Source organism: Protopterus annectens, chromosome 14.part0 (assembly GCF_019279795.1).
Source record: "Protopterus annectens isolate FY-2018-M chromosome 14.part0, PAN1.0, whole genome shotgun sequence".
NCBI classification, from domain to species: domain Eukaryota; kingdom Metazoa; phylum Chordata; order Ceratodontiformes; family Protopteridae; genus Protopterus; species Protopterus annectens.
This window is the reverse complement of record NC_056748.1, coordinates 357,405,801-357,427,762: the sequence shown is the minus strand read 5'-3', so window position 1 is coordinate 357,427,762 and position 21,962 is coordinate 357,405,801. Positions and strand designations below refer to the sequence as shown.

The window sequence follows — 21,962 nt, the reverse complement described above, 5'->3', positions numbered from 1 at the left end:
AAAGAAAACTCTTGGAGACCAGTTCTGGATCTTTCTTTCCTAAACCTGTCTGTGATAGTGCTCATATTCAAAATAATGTCACTTCACAACCTATTTCCTCTTCTTCCTCTTTCACATTTCCTGGTATCAGTAGACTTAATAGATGCTTATCATCACATTCATATTCATCCAGATTTCAAGCATTTCTTAAGGTTTTGTGTGCCTGGATTACAATATCAGTTCCTGCCTTTCCCTTTGGACTATCCAATGCACCAAGAGTGTTCACAAAGTATGTAGCTCCAATTATAGTTCATTGCAGACTACGGGGGTATCCACATTTTTCCATTTTTAGACAACTTGCTTATCTTTGCAGAGGCTTTTTCCAAATGTCAGGAATCTGTCTCCTGGGTGAAAGATCTCTTACACAAGGTGGTATTCCATGACAGCATTCAAAAGTCTTTTTTGATTTCACAGGGTTGTGTTTCTGGGATGAAAGCAAGACACCTCAGTTCAAAGAGTGTTTCTTCCACAGAAAGAAAATAGATCTTTATTTAGATATATTTCTAAGCTTTTCCACTCAGACTTCAGTCACTGTGAGGGAATACCTCCAAATTTTGGGTCTTGTGGCATCTATGATTCTCATGATACCCCTGACAAGACTCCACATGAGAAAGATACAGTGATTTTTCAGAAATCTTTTTGATCCCAGTTTCAACACCATTTATCTTTTCAGATGTCCATACTGAGGTTTGTCAGAAGAGAAATCACTTGGTGGAGAAAACAGATATCCTTAAATCAAGTTCTCCTTTTTTCCCTCCCTGGTCCAAAGCAGTCAGTCACCACAGATGCTTCAGACTTTGCTTGAGGAGCAGTTTTAGGAGAGGTAAAAGTGCAGGGGGCGTGGGAAACCAATGACAGATATAAAGACATAAACATAAATAAATTAAATATAAAGGGGATGTTTGCCCTGATCAAGACACTCCATTCTTAAAACCATCTTGGGTCCCTGGCAGCTCTTCAAGTGTTTACAGACAATACCACAGCGATGTGGTACATCAACAAGCAAGGGGGAAGCAAGTCATACTCACTTTCAGATTAACCATGTTAGTTTGGCATGTAGCTTTACAACAGTGTCTCACTCTACAGTCATCCTACATTCCATCAGACCAAAACTGCGTGGCAGACAAACAGAGCAGAATCAAGGCAGACCTTCATGAATAGAAACTAGATCAGGGGAACTTCCAAGATTTGATCCATCTGTGGGGAGTTCCTGAAGTAAATCACTTTACCTCCTCTGTGAACAATCAACTGACAAAATTCTGTTTCTGGACTCCATGCAGGAAGGCTTGGAAGACAGATGCCTTTTCTTTTCTTTTGACAGAAATGTTCCTGTATGCTTTCCACTAATATCCAGGATACTTCTGAAGATTGAGAAGGAATCCCCCAAGATCATTGTGGTAACTCCACTGTGGCCCACGCAATCATGGTACTCCCTCAATTTGGAAATGGCCAGAGGAAATTACCACATGCTTCTTCACAGAATGGATCTACTCGCACAAGAACAGGGGTGTTTGATGCACCCTGACATCAGTCATGTTTAGTTAACTGCCCGGATGTTAGGGTCTTAATTCCTTTTAGGCACCTGTTTTCTGAGGATGTGCAGCAGGTACTAATGGAGACAAGAAAGCCTGCTACTAGAAAATAATTTATTAGGAAATGAAAAAAGTTTTCTAGTTGGTGGCATCAACATAACCAGCACCCATTCAGGGCTAGTTGTTCTCTGGTTTTACAATATTTGTGCGAGTTACTATCCTATGGCCGTGCTTATTCTTCTGTCAAGGTCCATTAACAGCCATTTCAGCATGCCTGGCCATGTATCCCCCTTTTTCAAGGCAGTCACATGTCAAAATGTTCTTGAAAAGAATTTTGCATAAGAGGCCCCCAAGTAAACCAATGGCCCCTCCTTTGGGATCTTAAGTTTGTGTTAGAGAAACTAACACTTGCTCCATTTGGATCAGCTAATCTGTCTAATTTCAGGTTGTTAACATGGAAAACAGTTTTATTGATTGCTCTGATCTCTGCAAGGTGGATATCTGAGTCGCAAGCTGTTAGAGTGAGTCAGTCCTACCTCATTTTCCACAAGGACAGGGTTTCTTTGAGAACTAATCCTTCTTTTATGCCTAAAGTGCTATCCAAGTTTACTTTAAGTCAAACTATCTATTCCCCTATTTTCTTTTCTGAACCTAAAAATGAGGGAGAAAGGATACTCCAAACTTGGATGGCCACAGATAACTCAGATACTATCTTGACAGAACTAAATCTTTCAGATCATCAGATCAATTGTTCATTTCTTGTGCAGGTAAAAAGGAGGAGCAACCAATGTCAAACCAGACTATTTCCAAATGGCTTTCTAGGGCTATTACCATTTGTTATACTCACCATGACAAATCTGTTCCAGGGAGGGTCAAGGCCCACTTTAAAAGGACCTTGGCTTCTTGTGTAGCTTTTTGGGAAGAGTTAGATACTAGAAATTCTCTAGAGGGTGATCCTCTGTACATACTTTATAGAGCTCTATAAGCTTGATTACTTCTCTAGGTCTAGATCATGATTTGCTAGGACCATTCTCCAAGGGCTCCTGGACCCTTCTCTTTCCACCTCCAAAATGTAGTTAGCTGTGGTAATCTACTCGTATGAAGAACTTAGTATAGTTGTATAAGATTAACTTACTGTAACAGTATATGTTCAAATGATCACTGCTGCAGTAGCTACTCCCTCCCTTCTTCTCCCTTGTTTTTGGTATGTTTTTTTATGCCAGAGTGTGGACATGTCTTTTTGTTATTTCTAGCATTGGCCTTTCAGGGCTGAGCCTCCCCTTCTCTGCCAGAAGGAAAACTCTGAAAGGCTTTTTGTCCGAACTTATCTTTTAGTCAGCTCAGCCCGACCTGCTTGAAAGTTTGGGTGCATGGAAGGTGCCCTGAAGCTTTGGAAGCTGGCTGGCTGTTATATCCTTGGCAGGATATAACCCATATAGCTAAGTCTACAGTAGCAGTGATCATAGTAAATGCTAGATGCATAGATAGATGGATTGTTAGGTTCATAGATTTTATTATTTTATTATTATTTTATTTTATTTTATTTTACATTTGTTTACCGGGAAATTCCAACTGGACCAAGGATAAAAGCTCCAGAAATAACATGAGTTAAAGTACAATTACATATACCGAGAATAGCATTGTAAAAATACAGATACATGTACCAGGCATAACAAATAATATTACACTTATGCAGTCCTATTGGACTCTATCTGCAAAGATTAATGAAATTTCAATGCCATTGAGTCTTATGACTATTTATATCTTAGAAGTACCCTCCCATAAGCTGAACCTTCATTTCTCTAGGAGGGCTGTACCAGTCAGTCCTGGAGTAAATTTATAAAAAATCTCATCTAGTCATCTAAATTATGTTTAAACAAAGAGAGAGAGAGAGAGAGACAAACAGGTAGCTTGACTGGTATAATTAAAACATTAAATATAAATGTAAACATATCTTACTGTTTTCTTATCCTTATGATAAAGGGTGGCAAAGATGATTGTGTAGAACTTGGAGGAAGCCTAACATCCCTTCTAACTTGATTTTAGTTACCACTGTAATTATCCAAATATATGCATTCTAAATAATTTGTACATTGAAAATAGTTGTGTATCAGCAGAAGTCACACTGCAATGATATGCTGAGTTTCACTGCTTTAGTATAATGAGATTCATAGTCATGCATTGCCTAAATGGCACTGGATGATGTTAGCAATTAATATGTATGGCTATAAATTGCTCATATGAGCAGGTTAAGCATCTGCTTAGTTTAACACCTTGGAATCCCAAAGTAGCACAGGCTATTAAAGACCAGACAAAAGAACACACACTTGTCCCTCCCCAAAGAGACACACGTATACAAATGCAAAATGACACATTACACTTATGACCACTCAGTCTCACATATACACACACACAGACGCATAGGCATAACCTGCTTAATTTACTTACCCCAGTGGGTATCTCAAAAAGAATTCTGGATAGAGTAGAGAGACTGTAGTTCATGGTTCTGCTCTACTCAGCCTTCCCTGTTATATAGAGGAGACCACACATAGGTGCAGACACAAATAAGGAGATGCACACACACAGAGATATATATATACATATATGCACACACATGTGCATACCTATACAGACAGTCATATACAACATGTGCACACATAAACACTTGCGCACACACACATGAAAGCACACATACACACAGACACACACACGCACGCACACACAGACACACACACACACACACAGACACACATGCAGTGCCAACAACATACTTTATATCAGCAGTCATCCAACATTCAGAAACAGTACATGCTGTTCCTGCACCTACGAGCACACAAACACACAGATCTACTCTCACATACACACCTACACACAGACTACATGCCTGGATCAACAATCTGAGCAGAGCGAATCTGCTTCACTATACCCTCTGCAGATACACTCCAGCAGGACTGCATAAGTGTAAGACAGGTATTAACTGCATCCCTTGTGTAGTATGTAAACACTATGCATCCTGTCTGTGAATCCCACCCTTTGTGTCTTATTTAGTGAAGATACATTATGTGGTATATTTTCTCATGAATGGCATCATAATGTTATATTAAAAAGCAAAAAAAGCTGATAGTAGCATCATGAATATTACTTAGTGCCTTACACTGCAGTGTACATTTTTTATAATGATAATATTAATCTATGTGTGCATTTCTTTTCACTGTAGTTATTAACCAAAGACATGAAGGAGAGATTGGGTTGTAAAGGTGAAGGAGCACTGGAAGTAAAGAGGCATCCATTTTTTAGGACTATTAACTTTAAACGTTTAGAAGCTGGAAAGATGGATCCTCCCTTTGTACCAGATGTAAGTATTTGTGGAGTGCAGGATCATTTTTATTAAATTCTCATTTGAGTTTTATTTTTATTTTCCCATCTATTTTAAGTGCTTCATTGCAGTTTTTCGATAAATTATACACGTAGAACATTGAAAGTGCTTAATAAATAATACCCAGTGATATGGTCTATAAGCAAAACAAATGTATGTTTTACATGGGTACATAATACTTGTTATGTACAAAATAAAGGGAAAACTAGAGGTCTGTTTTTCTAAATCTGATGTGTACATGCTATTTTATGGTTATGGGTTTATGCTCCATGGTCTCTTGTTTTAATTGCAAACATTGCTAGTATTATTCACATCACTGCAGACTCTAATAAGAACTCTTCTATCAACTTCCCAAAACAAGAATAACTGATTCGTTTTCATTAGTTTTTTTGAAATTTGTTAATCTTTATGAAACATAGCTGCATGATTCTGTCACACATAATCTTTAAAAGTCAGAGTTAATTGCAGTCAAGTGCCAGGTTTCTTCCCTATACTAACAGATTTAATACTATTTTTTTATTTTACTTTTGTTTACTGGGTTTGTCTGACTAGGTTTAGTCAAAAACTCCTTTTCAGATCCAGGGAGAAAAGGTCCACCATATTACAAACATTTTTAAACAGACATTCAGTTATAGGCATGAAGAGACATTAAGTAATATACATTAATAGTTATACATAGATTACATTCCTTTGAAATAAAGGAAAATATTCCAGTATAAGAGATACTTATACATTTAGCAGATGTTAAACGTGAAAAAGTATGTTACGTATTTGTCAAATAGGGAAAAGATTTTAATGATTAGAAACTCAAAGACATGGAAGTGATGCAAGGTACTCAGTAGGGCAGAAATTGTTAATGTTGTAGTTAAGAAATGGGGTTATTAAGTAGCTTCAGAGACAATTATATATGCCTATCATAAGGTTTATATTAGGAGTACAGGGGTGGGGTGACGGGCAGTGTCACAAAACTATGTATATTTTGGGATATGCTAGTAAAGCTATTCAGATGTTGGTGAAGACTGCTTGGGAGCATAGGATTCTGAATGAAGAGAAATGGGGGGATTCATGAAGGTTGCTGCAACATGTACACATTGTGTACATGTTGTGGTAACCCTTTTGAATTCAGATACAGCCCTAACACGGTACCTGTAGCACAAAGGTGCACCACGTAGGGCATGATCCATGGTCATGCAGTATGCTAATGAGGCAGTGGCGTATCTTAATTAGCCATGTGCTCTCTCTCTCTCTCTCTCTCTCTCTCTCTCTCTCTCTATCTCTGTGTCTCCAAGAACCACCTCCAGGATGGCATGTATGTACCAAGTAGCTCATAAATCCCTTAGATATGTAAATCAGCATGGTGGACACTACCACATTGCTGTAGTGAGCACAGTCAAAAGACCATGTTCATCTACAGCCATGTACACTAATATCTGGTACAGGGAGAACCATTAACCATGATGGATACCACACTTGTGCCGTAAGGGCACCTAAACTAGCACAGACATTAGGGGGTGGGGGAAAATGTTAGATGCCAGAGATATGACTTGCAGCATGAGAGGGCAGACCAAACTCAGCGGCAGGTATGGGGACTGTAGCGTGAGAGAGTGTGTGTGTGTGTGTGTGTGTGTGTGTGTGTGTGTGTGTGTGTGTGTGTGTGTGTGTGTGTGTGTGTGTTTGAATGTGTACTTCATGTGTAGGGGAATGACTGATGGGGGTGAAGCATATGCCTACACAATGTGGCCGCAACAGTGAACTACAGTGATGTGCAGATCATCAATGATTTGCATACTCACGGTAGTTAACTGCAATTCAGAGACATGGAAATATCTGATAATGAGGTCTTTTCTCGTTGCAGCTAAACAAGTCTCTGAAGCACAAAATACTGCATTGCGGGACCAGGTCCTTTATGGTGTGAAACATAGGTCCTTTCTTGAACCCCTGGGATGGTTTGATAATATGGCAAGCTGAAGATTACAGTGGCATTTGTCCTGGAGATACACTGCAATAGATCCATTGCTAGATGAAGTTTTAGTTGGGTTTTAAATTAGTTAACATTCTGAGTGGATGTGGTTCCATAGTTTAGATACACTGAATACAGAGAATCACCTGTGTTAGTAGATGATTTAGTTCTAGTGGTTAGTGATTCTACTCTAGGATGCACAATTCTTTTGGAGGAGTAGTGTTGCATTAGGTTGTTAAATGCTGGGCAACGTTCTGGCTTATAATGACGTCGGTATGTTGTACTTGTACTTAGCTGAGTAAGAGCAAGTTGATGTGGTAGCCCCAACCAGTTTTATTTTGAGATGTAGACAGTAGTGAGTTCTATTGTTATAATTTGCTATTTTATTATAACATTGTTCAAGTTTTGATAGTTGTGAAACTTTAAGGTTAGTGAAGACAGGGATAGCGCAGAGGAGAGAGAACAGAAAGAAAGGAGAAATTAAATGTCATTTGTCAGTGAGGTAGGTTTTTTACTCAGTATAATGTATCTAGTTTTTGACGGGTTTTATTAACTACATGTGATAAATGTATTCTATTAAAGCTCACTTTAGCCCCCATCTTGTAGGAGATAGTAAGTTTTGTGTTAGGCTTCCATGACAAACAGACAAACTGTAGCTTTTGACTCTTCTTATTTTTTCATAAAGCAAATATCCTACTTCTCACCAGATTCCTACAATGAAAAATGTACAGCAAGTGGATGCAAATATGACAAGAGTCCTGTGAATACACATGTCAGAATGTGTGTTAGCTAAAGTTGACACTGGAAGTAATTGACTGTATTGCTGTCTGCCTGAAGTACAATACTTGAAAACATTAGATGTGTTTATTAAATTGTGTGCTAAACCATGCTACCTGTTTTATTCTTTACTCACCAGGTCAGTGTGAGTAACCTTTTATACTTTCCACTGGAACCTTTTTTGTGTGTGTTATAGGTTTTATGCTCTCTTGGATGGCATTGATTTTGATTTTGTATCGCTCTCTCTATATATATATCTGTGTGTGTGTGTGTGTGTGTGTGTGTGTGTGTGTGTGTGTGTGTGTGTATATATATATATATATATATATATATATATACACACACACACACACACACACACACACACACACACACACAATTGTATATACCTCTCTCTCTATATATATATATATATATATATATATATATATATATGTTTTTATATATTGTATATATATATATATATATATATATATATATATATATATATATGTTTTTATATATTGTATTTATATATATATATATATATAGAGAGAGAGATGGACAGATAATTATATAATTGTGTGTGGGGGAAGTTGGCCTAATGGTTAAGGTGTTTGCCTTACAGACACAAGGTGCAGGGTTTGATTCTCACAAGACATACTTGGCTAGGCTTAAAATGGCCCACACAGGCAGATAGCCTAGTACTAATCTATGAACCTATGAACTTATGATGTAGACATATAGCTAGATAGTGATAAGTGTGTGTGTGTGTGCTTCTATATCTATACATGAAACACTACTAAGAGTGAATCAAATAACACTGAATACCTTGCCCACTTAAAAAGTTCTATATAAGTAAACCCCAGCTACAAAATCCAGGGCAGTGTTAGGGTTAACACCATGAGTAAGAGTGGGCAAGGGAGAACATACTTAAACCTTAAAACAATTATTAATATAGATCATTTTATGTAGGGGGTCTTCTGCTCCATACTCCCAGACCTTTTGCATATTAACTTCATAATGAAGCTGGTAGATCAGTCTATAGCCACTACATTTCCTTCCTGCCCATATAACTCACAACAAATCCCCGACCCAGTTCAAGAAACTAGTCAAAATTCACTTCACGAATAACTGACTATGTTCCTGCATCACCCCTGGCTAATACTTCAATTTGTTTCTATTAATTACTTAAAAACATACCTAAACACCAAAGAATTCTGATGTACTACCGAACTTAACTTAAGACTGTCACACTAGCCAATTCAGAACACATTACCTACTTAAGACTACAAAACTATTGCACATTCTGACTCTTTAGTGCTGATAGCAATATATCCCAGGACTGTTGTGCTTTGTATTATCCTCAAAAGTAAATACCATAGAGTACTAATTATTATGTATCCTATGTTATAAAATGTATTGTATGTCAAAGTGTTTTCTTTTACGTATGTTTTGTCTGTAAAAAAAAAAAAAAGTTTTCTCTTGGAGCTTTTCTCCCCGGCCCTCCACTGAAAATGGACTTGTATCCAGTTGGACTCTTCTGGTCAACAAATGTAAAATAAATAAATAAAATAAATAACTGCACAACCACTGACAAAGGGAAATACCTTGAATTATGCTATAGTCAGCATCAATTCAGTCTGTTTCACCACCAGTGATTTTAACACTAAAATCCGTGCACAGTGAAATGAACCAGTGACCTGAGGTGTAGAACCCTATAAAGTGTATCAGGGCAGGTTATGGGTATTTTATCCACAGTGGACATCATTGTTTCATAATGAAGACATAACCTAAGTAGCCAAATTGGAAGCCGCAGTAGGGGTTGACCTAGAAGTATCCCACAACTCTGGCATAGTATGTTTCTCTTATACAATGGCATTACTTAAAAAACAAATTTATTTATTTTATATAATACCATTGTATAAGGCACAGTTGTTCCTTTTTCCTATTTCTGTCTGCTGATATGGCATAGCAGAGGCTTTATGATTAGCTGCACATGTGCTTTATCCCTGTATGCCATTGATCCAAACATATACACCTTGTATCTGTTGCATAGATAGTGCTACAAGGTTGTACCTCAGTGGAAATAATGTACATTTGTTGTATTTTATTCTTTTGTTAGCTGAGTAAGTACAATATTCAGAAGTGTCTCTTTTTCATGGACAACCTGTGAGCACTGTCTGGTTAAATGACTTGTTTATGGTCATGTGATGTTCAAGTGTGAAGTTAGGGAGTCAAACCCAGAACTACTAGATGTAGCATGTTTAGAACTCCTGTTCAAGTTTCAGTTACATGTGGAGTTCGAATCACAAATGGGAAGACTGTGAATATTACAATTTTCAAGATCTTGGCAAATGAACTTGTCAGTAACTTTATGTTATGTTTGAATTAAACAGCCACGAGCCGTATACTGTAAGGATGTTCTGGATATTGAACAGTTTTCCACTGTGAAAGGAGTAAACTTGGACCAAAAAGATGATGACTTTTATTCCAAATTTTCTACTGGCTGTGTGTCTATCCCCTGGCAATATGAGGTAACTTTGATGTATTAAAAATTGAAAAATGCATTTTATTTTTATGCCCCTTTAGTAGCTTGTAGAATAATTAGAATGTCTGTAGAATAACATGAACTTTAGTCTTATAAGCAGGGAAGTAGACACCCATTAATAATGTAAAATGATCATTTACTAATGGCAAGTAACATTTTAAAAGAAAATGTATTATAAGTTGCCATTTTTGTTTGAGTCCTAATCTGCCCCAGTGATCTATGTGGTACATTGTCTAAAACCCCTAAAATGGCCTCCTAACCTTCTCCAATGATCTGTGTGGTATTTTGAACAAACCCCATAAAACAGTTTATGTGGGACAATGTGTAAAACCCACAAGTTATCATTTACTCATTACATCATGGAATGTATAAAGAAATACAATTCCTTCTTCTAAATGCAATATTGTAGAGTATGTTTGCTGCTCTGGACTTTAATAAGATGAGCGTGTAATACTACTTGTCTACATACATAGTTGTGGTTGTTCCTTTTTCTGCATTTCTTGTATTACATGCCATGATATTGACTTTGCTTTCTTTGATTTATATTTTAACCATATAAAATTTGTAGCTTTTAAATTCTATAACTGTGACTCTAACGATTAAAGTGGTGGAAAGCTTTCACCTGTCAGCAATCTGTACCTCCCTATACAATGCTGATTGTAAATGCTTGCCAGCAGTTGCCATCAGTTATTCCTAGCAGCCTGTAATGTGAATAGATTTGCGTAGAAATTTCTCAAGCATGGGCTAAATATTCAAGATAGTAACTAGTTTTAAGGAAGGGGCAAAGAGTTAGTCTTTCAATGAAGATGTCAGCATTAATAGATACAGAATTGTCTGGGATGTTGATGGGTGTATATGACACAAGCATGTTAATAACAGCAGAATGTAAATAAATGTGTTATGACATTGAATGATTTTATTTCTTTCAGCCTTTGACAGTCCTACAAATCCAAGCTGGCTTGTTACTTTCTGGTTTATGGTGGCTTCTGAACAACACTGAATGAGAGAAGGGGATACTTGTATGATGCCACTTTTTAACAAAAGTGCAGAAAAGCTGGCTGAAAAATATGACATTTTTAGACAGTAGTGTTTTTCAGATGCATGACAGTCTGACTTAGTAGTACTGATTTATAAGTGAAAAATAATTTTAGTGTTTTATGAATGCTTTGTGTTTATATCATAAACAATGGCAGTTTTTTTTTCTTCTGAGAGAGAGCAATTTGCTGAATAGAACAGGTGTCCCTGTCCAGTGAATAGTAATGGTAGCCAGCTGTGACCTCTACTGATGTGTCCTACCCGGCAACCTATTAATTTGCTGTCACCATCCCTTCTATACATGCCCCAGTCAGCCAAGTCATTTTTATACTAATGCTACTTTTCCTTTTGATATTTTTATTTTGAGGAAATATTACAATAGCAGAAAAGAAGTCCATCTTCCATTTCATATCAGTTGTAGTATTGCTAACTGGCAAAAAGTGCAGCTTGCTGACCATGATTTATTTATTTATTTACATTTGGTGAGCAGGAAAGTCTAACTAGGTCAGAGACCCATTTTCAGGAGAGGCCCAGGGAGAAAAGCTCCACATAAAGTACAGACATTATTACAGTTTACAGATTGTGTGTACAAATTACATTCTATTACAACAGGGAAAAACAGTATAACTTTAATACATTAATACATACAGTTATTGACATAATACAGCTTAGTATGTAAGTAGAGTAACAATTTACAGTCAAGTCTAAGATACTAGATAGACTTTTATTTGTGAGAAGGTGAATTAAATCATTTTAGTTATAAGTTGTAGTTAGTTTTGTAGGATTTGAAGAGTGAAATGTTTACATGTAAGATTTCTAAGACAGTGGGAGTATGATGGTTAAGGATAGTAGTGTAGAGAGATAAATGATAACAAGGTAGGTATATGTGCATGAGTACATATAGTTTGGAATATGGTATATGATACACTGAGGAGAAGAGGGATTTTGGATGTGGATATAGAGCTTGGAAGACAGAAGAAATAAGTAGATACTGGGTAGTGAGTTAGGAAAAGACAGTGGGAGATGAAGGGTGGTGAGGAGGCAGCTGGAAGGAGGGAAAAGAGGTAATATCAGCTCACATAGCTAAGAGAAAAACTGAGTATGATAGTGTTTGGGAGAGGAGCAAAGACAGGAGTGAGTGGTAAGAAAGTGATTTTTTTAGAAAAAGTTTAAAGTCTTAAAGGAGTCTAAGCTACTGATATTTGAGGGCAGGATATTCCATAATTTTGCAGTGGTAAAGGAGTAGAGGCTTTGACCAGCTCTTTTGTTAGGTTTATATACTTCTAAAAGCTGTTTATTAGTAGAGCAGAGATTTCTGGATGGGGTATATAGCTGTAGGATAGGTTTTAATGATGGGCAAGTGTCTGGCTTATATATTATTTTATGTGCTTGAGCTAGTTGTACATAACTGAGGTAATGGGGAAAATCTAGCCAATTTACCTCCTTGCGGGCATAACAGTGATGTGTGCAACAAGATAAGCCATATGCAAACTTAGCTATTTTGTAGTAGCATGATTGCAGCTTGTTTTTTAGAGTCAAGTGGAGATTTGTGAGAATGGGACACCGTACAAGAGGGAGGGAGCAAGAAAGTATTGGCAAGTGTTTTTTGCTGGGGATGTCCATGAAATGCTTGTGTCTATAGTCTTTGCCAAGTTTAAAATGCATGTTATTAATGGTATTTAGTATATGATGTTCAAAGGAGAGTTATTGTCAATGGTGATTGTGACGACCGTGCCCTGGCCCAGCAATCAAGGAGCCTCAATCCTCACCACTAACACCAGGGAGGTCATCTCCTAGAAGAGAGGAAAGGATAGCTAATACACACATTAAAGTACAATTTCCCTTAAGTGCACACAGAGATCACAGTCAGTCTGGGGCTGGTTGCTCCTTTGCTCACCAGGTCCCCAATAAGACTCCCCACTGGCACAGCTATATGGTCCAGGTCTCAGCCTGGCTGGGCAAGCTAGAACCTCGAGTACCCCCTCTGTCCAACCAGTGCTTCGTGTCCCTGCCAAGTAACTGACACAACACACACAGACTTTGAGATCAGTATTTATACAACGTCACAGACACTCCTGGGAAAGGCTGACACAGATTCTCCAGCTGTGCCCCTTTACCCAGGCTATACAGTAGTAATTACTGCCACCACCCAGCTAATAATATCAGCTACTAAAAGGCCCTTAAAAGGGTGTCAAATTATTACTGTGCAATACTATAATCCAATGGTAGTATGACTAACAGTCAAAGCTTACTTTAGAGTGGCCTATTACAATAATCTCTATAAATATGCAATGTACTCTAGAGCTTATCTCTACACAAACCAGCCACAGATAGAAGGTTTTAAAAATATTTAATAATAAATAATTAAAACACAAGACAAAACTACTACACCACAGAGATATCTACGAGTTCAGAGATCAAACAGAAACCTAAAATAATACAGTAGGACAGGTCTGATTTCAAAGAAAAATACCTAATTAATCTTTACTAGCTTTAACTATTCCTACAAGAAATGACAGTGCTAAAACTTACATGTGAGCATAGGCAGAGTGCTGAGTTAGATATCCAAGATCAAAATGCTCTCAGTCTCTTGTGAGAAATAGTATTTAAACATTGCTAACAAACATGTCTCAAAGGCCCTCCAAAATTACATCATTTTTGACACTTAGGTTTTTCCCAGTATTCATATTGCATCATCTTAGCACCTGGTCTGAATTCTCAGGCCACAAACTGCATTATTTAGCAATCTAAAACCTGCTCTGAAATGTACAACAATACAAGGCATTTCACATATACATTCTAGCAGAAACCAGAGCAATAAAGCACCTTCCATATGTAAATTCTGGTCATGAACTTTAGCCTTAAAACAATGGGCATGAAACCTTCATTCAGACGCACTGGAGCCGAATTCTAACATGAAAGGGTCAGAACATACTTCACTGGGCCAGTAGAGTGCAATGTTGTCACATATTTTGCAGTTCCACATTTCACAATATTCTTTTACACTCAAAAGACATGCCTGTATTTTTACATTTATTTATAAATGCCAGAATTATATATCAAATTCTATTTGACTAGGCTGCCAGCCTTCGCCCATCTCTCCCCAATCGTCACATCTCCCCCCCCAGGGAACTCAAGCAAGTTTTTCAAGTGTCCCTTGCGAAACATCACTTGAGAGTGTCAGGTCTATATGGGTGTACCTCACCCCATTCCCTGTCGTTTGAGCACATCTTCATTGTCATTGCTACTCCCACTGCGGTGCTGCACTGACATATATGCTTGCAACCCCAGACTCCATCTTAGTAACTTGGCATTTTGCTGACTGTCTCTGTTTAACCATGTTAGAGGGTTGTGATCTGCCATCACAGTGAATTTTCTTCCATACAGATAAGGCTGAAGTTTTTGTAGTGCCCACACTATGGCTAGGCATTCCTTTTCTACTACTGCATAGCATTCCTCCCTGAGTTGGAGCCTACGACTGAGATAAACCACTGGGTGCTCTTCTCCCTCTGAAGAAATCTGGCTAAGTACAGCCCCCACCCCATAGTTTGAAGCATCCACCTGCACAACAAAGTCTTTGCTGTAGTCTGGACTGGCTAACACAGGGGGCCCTCCAAAAGCTTCCTTAAGCTTCTGAAATGCCTGCTCACATGCTGGGGTCCACACTACCTTATCTGGCCTGTTCTTCCTTGTCAGGTCTGTGAGGGGAGCAGCTATGGTACTATAATTGGAAACAAACTTTCTGTAGTACCCTACTGTCCCCAAGAATGCCCTCACCTGCTTGTTGGTAACAGGTGCAGGCCATGCCTGAATAGCTTCCAATTTGGCAGGTTCTGACCTTATCTTACCACTCTCCACTCTATGTCCTAGGAGACCTCTGCCATACCCACCTGACATTTGCTCAGCTTAATGGTCAACCCTGCCCTCTGTAGTCTGCCCAGCACCTCCCTGACATGCTGAAGGTGCTCTTGCCAGGAATGGCTGTAGATAGCAATATCATCCATGTAAGCAAGGGCAAACCCTCCTGCTCTTGCTAAGATATGATCTATCAGCCTCTGGAAAGTCGCTGGGGCATTTTTCATCCCAAAGGGCATCTTTGTGAACTCATACAAGCCAAAAGGAGTCACAAAATCTGACTTCTCTCTAGCACTGGGAGTCAAGGGCACCTGCTAGTAACTCTTGGTAAGATCAATGGTTGTAAGATACTTAGCACCACCCAGCTGCTCTAGGGCCTCATCTGTCCTAGGCATGGGGTAAGCATCTGCCTGTGTGTGACTATTTAATTTCCTGTAATCCACACAGAACCTGGTGCTGCCATCCTTCTTTGGCACCAACACCACTGGTGAGGCCCAGGAACTGTTGGACTCTTGAATCACCCCTAGTTCCAACATCTCCTTTACCTCCTCCCTCAGAGTCTGTTTGACTCTCTCAGGCACCCTATGAGTGGCCTGCCTGATAGGCCTTTGGGGTCCTGTATACACCTGGTGCAGCACCACGTGGGTGCTCCCTGGTTTCCCAGTGAACATACCCCCAAACTCCTGCAACACTGCTCGGATTTCTCAAACTTGGGTAGGAGATAGCTGCTGGGACATTGCTACCCCTTCCACCGAGGTGTCAGCCCGAGCCTCACTGAAGAAATCAGTCACAAGATCTCCCTCAGACTCCTCCTGCAATCCACTGCAAATGCTCAGCACAAGGGCCTCCCTATCATGGTAAGGTTTCATCATGTTAACATGGTACAATTTGTGACCCTGTCATCTGCCTAGCACTTCCACCATGTAGTTAACATCACTTACATTTCTTACCACCTTGTAGGGTCCCTCCTAAGCTGCCTACAACTTGTTATGTCTGACAGGAATGAGAACCATCACCTGCTGCCATACAGCATACTCTCTAGCTCAAGCATTCCTTTCATACCACACCTTTTTCTGTTGTTAGGCTTCTGCCAGGTTCTCCTGGGCCAAGCCCATGAGTTCCCTGAGCCTTGTCCTGAGGTTCAGGACATATGTCACAACAGATTCCTTGTGAGACTCACATTCACCTTCCCACTCATCTTGAATTAAATCTAGAGGTCCCCTCACCCTATGCTCATACAGCAACTCAAAGGGTGAAAAACCTGTGGATTCCTGGGGATCCTGTCTGTAAGCAAAAACAGATGGGGCAATTATTTATCCCACTCCCTCTTAAACTGATCTGCAAATGCCCATAGCATGGACTTAATTGTAGAGTTTAACCTCTCAACAAGACCATTAGTCTGGGGGTGGTCTTCATGTGCTTCACCCTACAGGACTTCCACAGACAAGTCAGCAGGACTGACATAAAATTGGCACCTCTGTCAGACAGTATTTCCTTTGGGAAACCTACCCTGCTGAAAATCTCTAGCAAAGCATTTGACACCTTCTCGGCCTCAATGGAAGACAAAGCCACTGTCTGTGGGTATCGTGTAGCATAATCTACAATCACTAGGATATACTTTTTCCCTGTGGAACTTGGGGTACTCAGAGGACCCACAATATCCATAGCTACCCTCTGAAATGGCTCCTCAATCACAGGCAAAGGCATCAAAGGAGCTCTCACCTTGTCTCTTGCCTTGCCTACCTTTTGGCACTGCTCACAGGTCCTGCAGTACTCTGTTACATCTCTGGAAATTCCAGGCCAATAGAAGTTTTGCATAATATGCCTCTTTGTACGTTTTATGCCCATATGACCTGCAAAGGGAATATCATGGGCTATGGCTAGAAGCGCCAGATGGTAAGCTCTAGGCACTACTAACTGCTGTACTCTCTCACCTTCTAGCCCTCCCTCAGGGGTCCACTCTCTGTACAGTAACCCTTTGTTCCAGCATACAGATTCCTCCTTCCCTTGAGAATCAGGTGCCTCCCTAGCTACCTGCCTCAAGCCTTGCAATGTAGGGTCTGAGAGTTGAGCCTGTCTCAAGTCTCTCCTTGTAACCCTTCCCAGGTCCCCTTCCACAGAAAGTCTGGCATCCTCTGACAGCGGTGCCTCACTGTCAGCCTGGGTACTACTACTCCCCTCTACCTTTGCAGTTACCCTTTCCAAGGGAACATCAGTACCCACAAGCAGCTGTGGCTCAGATTCAGTCTCACTGCTACAGCGTAGCTCACTCCCTGAAGTAACCAACTCAGCAGTCCTGGCTGCAAGTATGCAGTCTGTCTGGATCTCCCCCAGGCTACCAGACCCACATGCTTGTCCCCTAGCCTCACTGCATGTAACTGCATAAGTACATAGTACTGCCTCATCCAAATCCTTCCCTCTCAGGACATCTGCAGGATGGTAGTTCCATACCCCTGTTGTCTCAAGACAACCCACTGTTGACATTTTATCTTTCCCACTTACTGGCTCCCTCACCTTTGATTCCCTACCTTGCCTCCGTGGACACCTGTATGCCACATGGCCCCACTGGTTGCATTCAAAACATTTCACCCTGGGTCCTGGATGTGTACCTGGACTAGTGGCTTCCCCTGCTGCTGGCAGATTCTGTTGGGGCAGTCTGTGCTGCCGACCATGGGTTCCTTTAGACCCAGGAGCAGTACTGTGGGTCCCTTTCCTGTGCAGGGCTGCCCTGCTTGCTAGGTATAGGTCTCCCTTCTTCCCCAACTCCTCTAAAGTGGCACACTGTCTATCAGCTAAGCAGATCCTCATGTCCTCAGGCAAAGTGCTAAGGGCTTGTTCCCTTACCAAAGGGTCTGCCAGCCCTTCAAAAGTAGTGACCTGACAGCCACTCACCCAGCTAGGAAAATAAGTGCTCAGTTCAACAACATATTCACATACATTTTCATTTGCCTTGCATCTATGCTCACGAAACTTTTTCCTATACATTTCAGGTGTTAGCTAAAAACATTCCAACAAGTGTCTTTTTACAGCTCTATAATCAAAACAGTCATTGTCATGCATTTTTGCTAAAGAAGTTACAGCTTTAGAATGGAGTAAGTGGGTCAGGAACCATACCCAGAGCCCTTGGTCAGCTTCATGCTGTTTACATACCCACTCTAACATATGAATGAAGCTATCAAAATTATCCCCCTCTTTAAACTGTGGAAGAAATTTACTGACCTTTTGTGCTTCTGGGGTCTGGTTACTCCTTTCCCCATTACCTCCATGACTCTGGCGAAGAGTCAGCATTTCCCTTTCATGTCTCCTCTGCTGTTCATTTTCCTCAGCTTGTAGACTCCTCATTTTCTCGGTTGCTTCTAGTTCCATATGCCTGGCCTCCAACTCAAGTCTCTTTAGCTGCAGCTGAATTTTTAAGTCCACTGCAGAAAGGTTGAGCTGTTCATTCTCTGAGGATATTGTATCTCCACTGTCATCCTGATTGTCCTCCAGGCTACTGTTCTCGGAAGCAGCTGTAACCAAGGCTGCAATCAGGTCTGCTTTAGTCAGGTTTCATGCACCAGTCCCCTAGCCTGGCACATCTCCACCAGCTGGCTCCTTGTCAGCTTTCCATACTCTTCTGCTGACATGCTGCCTGCTCACCCTGACTAACACTAAGCTAACAAAAGAAATAAAACAATTGTGATCTGAATTCTGAGTATACACTGCGTGGCTTTTTTAGAGTACTAAACACTTTTAGAGATCACTATACATAAGCTACAGGAATTCGCTCTACCCACACCACTACAAGCCAATTAGTATGTGAAGTAGATCCCACCACTGCCAAACACTTGTCACAACCGTGCCCTGGCCCAGCAATCAAGGAGCCTCAATCCTCACCACTAACACCAGGGAGGTCGTCTCCTAGAAGAGAGGAAAGGATAACTAATATACACAGTAAAGTACAATTTCCCTTAAGTGCACACAGAGATCACAGTCAGTCTGGGGCTGGTTGCTTCTTTGCTCACCAGGTCCCCAATAAGACTCCCCACTGTCACAGCTATAGGGTCTAGATCTCAGCCTAGCTAGGCAAGCTAGAACCTCCAGTACCCTCTCTGTCCAACCAGTGCTTTGTGTCCCTGCCAAGTAGCTGACACAACACACACACACTTTGAGATAAGTATTTATACAACTTCACAGACACTCCTGGGTAAGGTTGACACAGATTCTCCAGCTGTGCCCCTTTACCCAGACTATACAGTAGTAATTACTGCCACCACCCAGTTAATAATATCAGCTACCAAAAGGCCCTTAAAAGGGTGTCCAGTTATTACTGTGTAATATTATAATCCAATGGTAGTATGACTAACAGTCAAGGCTTACTTTAGAGTGGCCTATTACAATAACCTCTATAAATATGCAATGTACTCTAGAGCTTATCTCTACACAAACCAGCCACAGATAGAAGGTTTTAAAAATATTTAATAATAAATAATTAAAACACAAGACAAAACTACTACACCACAGAGATATCTAAGAGTTCAGAGATCAAACAGAAACCTAAAATAATACAGTAGGACAGGTCTGATTTCCAAGAAATATACCTAATTAATCTTTACTAGCTTTAACTATTCCTACAAGAAATGACAGTGCTAAAACTTACATGTGAGCATAGGCAGAGCGCTGAGTTAGATATCCAAGGTCAAAATGCTCTCAGTCTCTTGTGAGAAATAGTATTTAAACATTACTAACAAACATGTCTCTAAGGCCCTCCCAAATTACATCATTTTTGACACTCAGGTTTTCCCATTATTCATATTGCATCATCTTAACACCTGGTCTGAGTTCTCAGGCCACAAGCTGCATTATTTAGCAATCTAACACCTGCTCAGAAACTTACAATACAAGGCATTTCACATATACATTCTAGCAGAAACCAGAGCAATAAAGCACCTTCCATATGTACATTCTGGTCATAAACTTTAGCCTTAAAACAATGGGCATGAAACCTTCATCCAGACAAACTGAAGCTGAATTCTAACATGAAAGGGTCACAACATGCTTCACTAGGCCAGTAGAGTGCAATGTTATCACATATTTTGCAGTTCCACATTTCACAATATTCTTTTACACTCAAGAAACATGCCTGTATTTTTACATTTATTTACAAATGCCAGAATTATATATCAAATTCTATTTGACTAGGCTGGCAGCCTTCACACATCTCTCCCCAATTGTCACAGTGATACCCAATAACTTTGCCTGAGTTGCAATTTCGATTTCTGTATTGTTTTGTGAGTATATTTTAAAGTCATGTAGAAGTGGTTTTGGTGTGAACAGTAACAGTTTGGTCTTACTGAGATTAAGCAGTAATTGTGCATCATTTAGCCAGGTCTCAATAGAGGTGAAGGCGTCTTGAGACATTTTTAGGAGATGCTGAAGGTTATTGGAGGAGGAAGGGATAATGGTGGAATCAGCATATTGGATGAGTGTGCTTTGAAGGGAGGCAGTATGAAGATTATTAGTGAAAATATTGAAAAGCAAGGGTATACAAATGGAACCCTAGGGACTCCGGTTTTGTTTACCAGGTTTTGTGACAGATTAGTTTTCCATTAAATGTATTGCTGTCTATTGGTTAAGTAATTGGCAAACCATTTTAGAGTAAGTGGAGAGCATCCTAGTGTAGACAATTGTAGTAGTATTTTTTGATGTGATACTGTATCAAAGGCCTTAGAGAGGCCCAGTAGAATTACAGAAGTTAAATGAGCATAGTCCAGGGCTGTGTTTGCAGTATCTGTGAATGATGTAAGTGCAGTGGATGTGCTGTGTGCTGGGTGAAAACCGTGTTGGGTGAGAGCAATGATATTGTTATCAGTGAGATGTTTCAGACATTGTATATGAATGCACTTTTCCAGTATTTTAGATAAAGGGGAGAGGATAGAGATGGGTCGATAGTTTGTCAGCTCACTGGTTTTTCCACCCATATGTAAGGGTGTTACAGCAGACTTTTTCCAAAGTTGAGGATCTTCAGATTCTATGATAGAACTATTAATTAAAATATTAACAGGATAGGCTATTGTATCTACAGTGAGTTTTAAGTGTTCTGAAGGTAGATTGTCTGAGGAGAGGGACTATGTTTTTTATTTCAGAAGAAGCTTATGTATTAGAGAGGTGGGGATAGGTTGTAAAGTGACAGCAGGAGTTGTTGAAATACCTGTAGAAGTTCCCTGGTTAAGGGGGTTGTTAATACTGGTATTACTATTTAAAGATTTAGGTGTGAGTCGGTTGATTTAGTGTTGAGGTGATGTTTGTGTTTGGTGTAAGATAGTTTACTAGTTTAAGTATACTTTCTATGAAGTGGGAGTTAAACGTGTTAGCTATTTAAGATGGATCTTTGTCAGGAGCTGGTGAAGGATTTTTAGTGGACCCAGGAGTCAGGAGTGCTGAGATAGATTTCCAGAATTTTTGGGGGTCATTGTTTTGGTTGGTTAGTTTTGAGAGACATTGTTTTTTTGTCAGCAATGACTAATGTTTTGGATTCATTCCTTAGCTGTTTGTATATATGTAGATTGGTGTCATTTTTCTTCTTTTGCCAGTTTTTCTCAGCTTGGTCTCTAGTTTGCATTACTTGTTTTGTGGCCTTAGTAAGCCACTGTGTGTGATTTATTTTTGTTCTTTTGGTACGAAGAGGGGCTATGCTGTTAAGGGTATCTAAGAAGACTTTGTTAAAGTGGTAATGGAATCATCCAGAGGTAATATTTTTAATGAGAACCAGTTTATTGTTTTTAAGATGTCATTGAATAGTTGTTGGTTGAATTTGGTTAGATTGCTTGAAGTTTTGTAGGTATGGAGAGTAGGCTTCTGTGTGTGGGGGGTCTGTAG

General features: G+C 39.7%; 1 protein-coding gene across 1 annotated transcript in view; it reads left to right on the top strand.

The window, feature by feature from the left end:
- Window positions 1–21,962, top strand: part of GRK5 (G protein-coupled receptor kinase 5) — a 1,993,659-nt gene that overhangs the window by 1,948,246 nt on the left and 23,451 nt on the right. Inside the window, exons 13-14 of the mRNA XM_044056079.1 lie at window positions 4,789–4,926; window positions 10,063–10,200. Coding sequence (XP_043912014.1) covers window positions 4,789–4,926; window positions 10,063–10,200 — 276 coding nt within the window. The remainder of the gene's footprint in view (window positions 1–4,788; window positions 4,927–10,062; window positions 10,201–21,962) is intronic.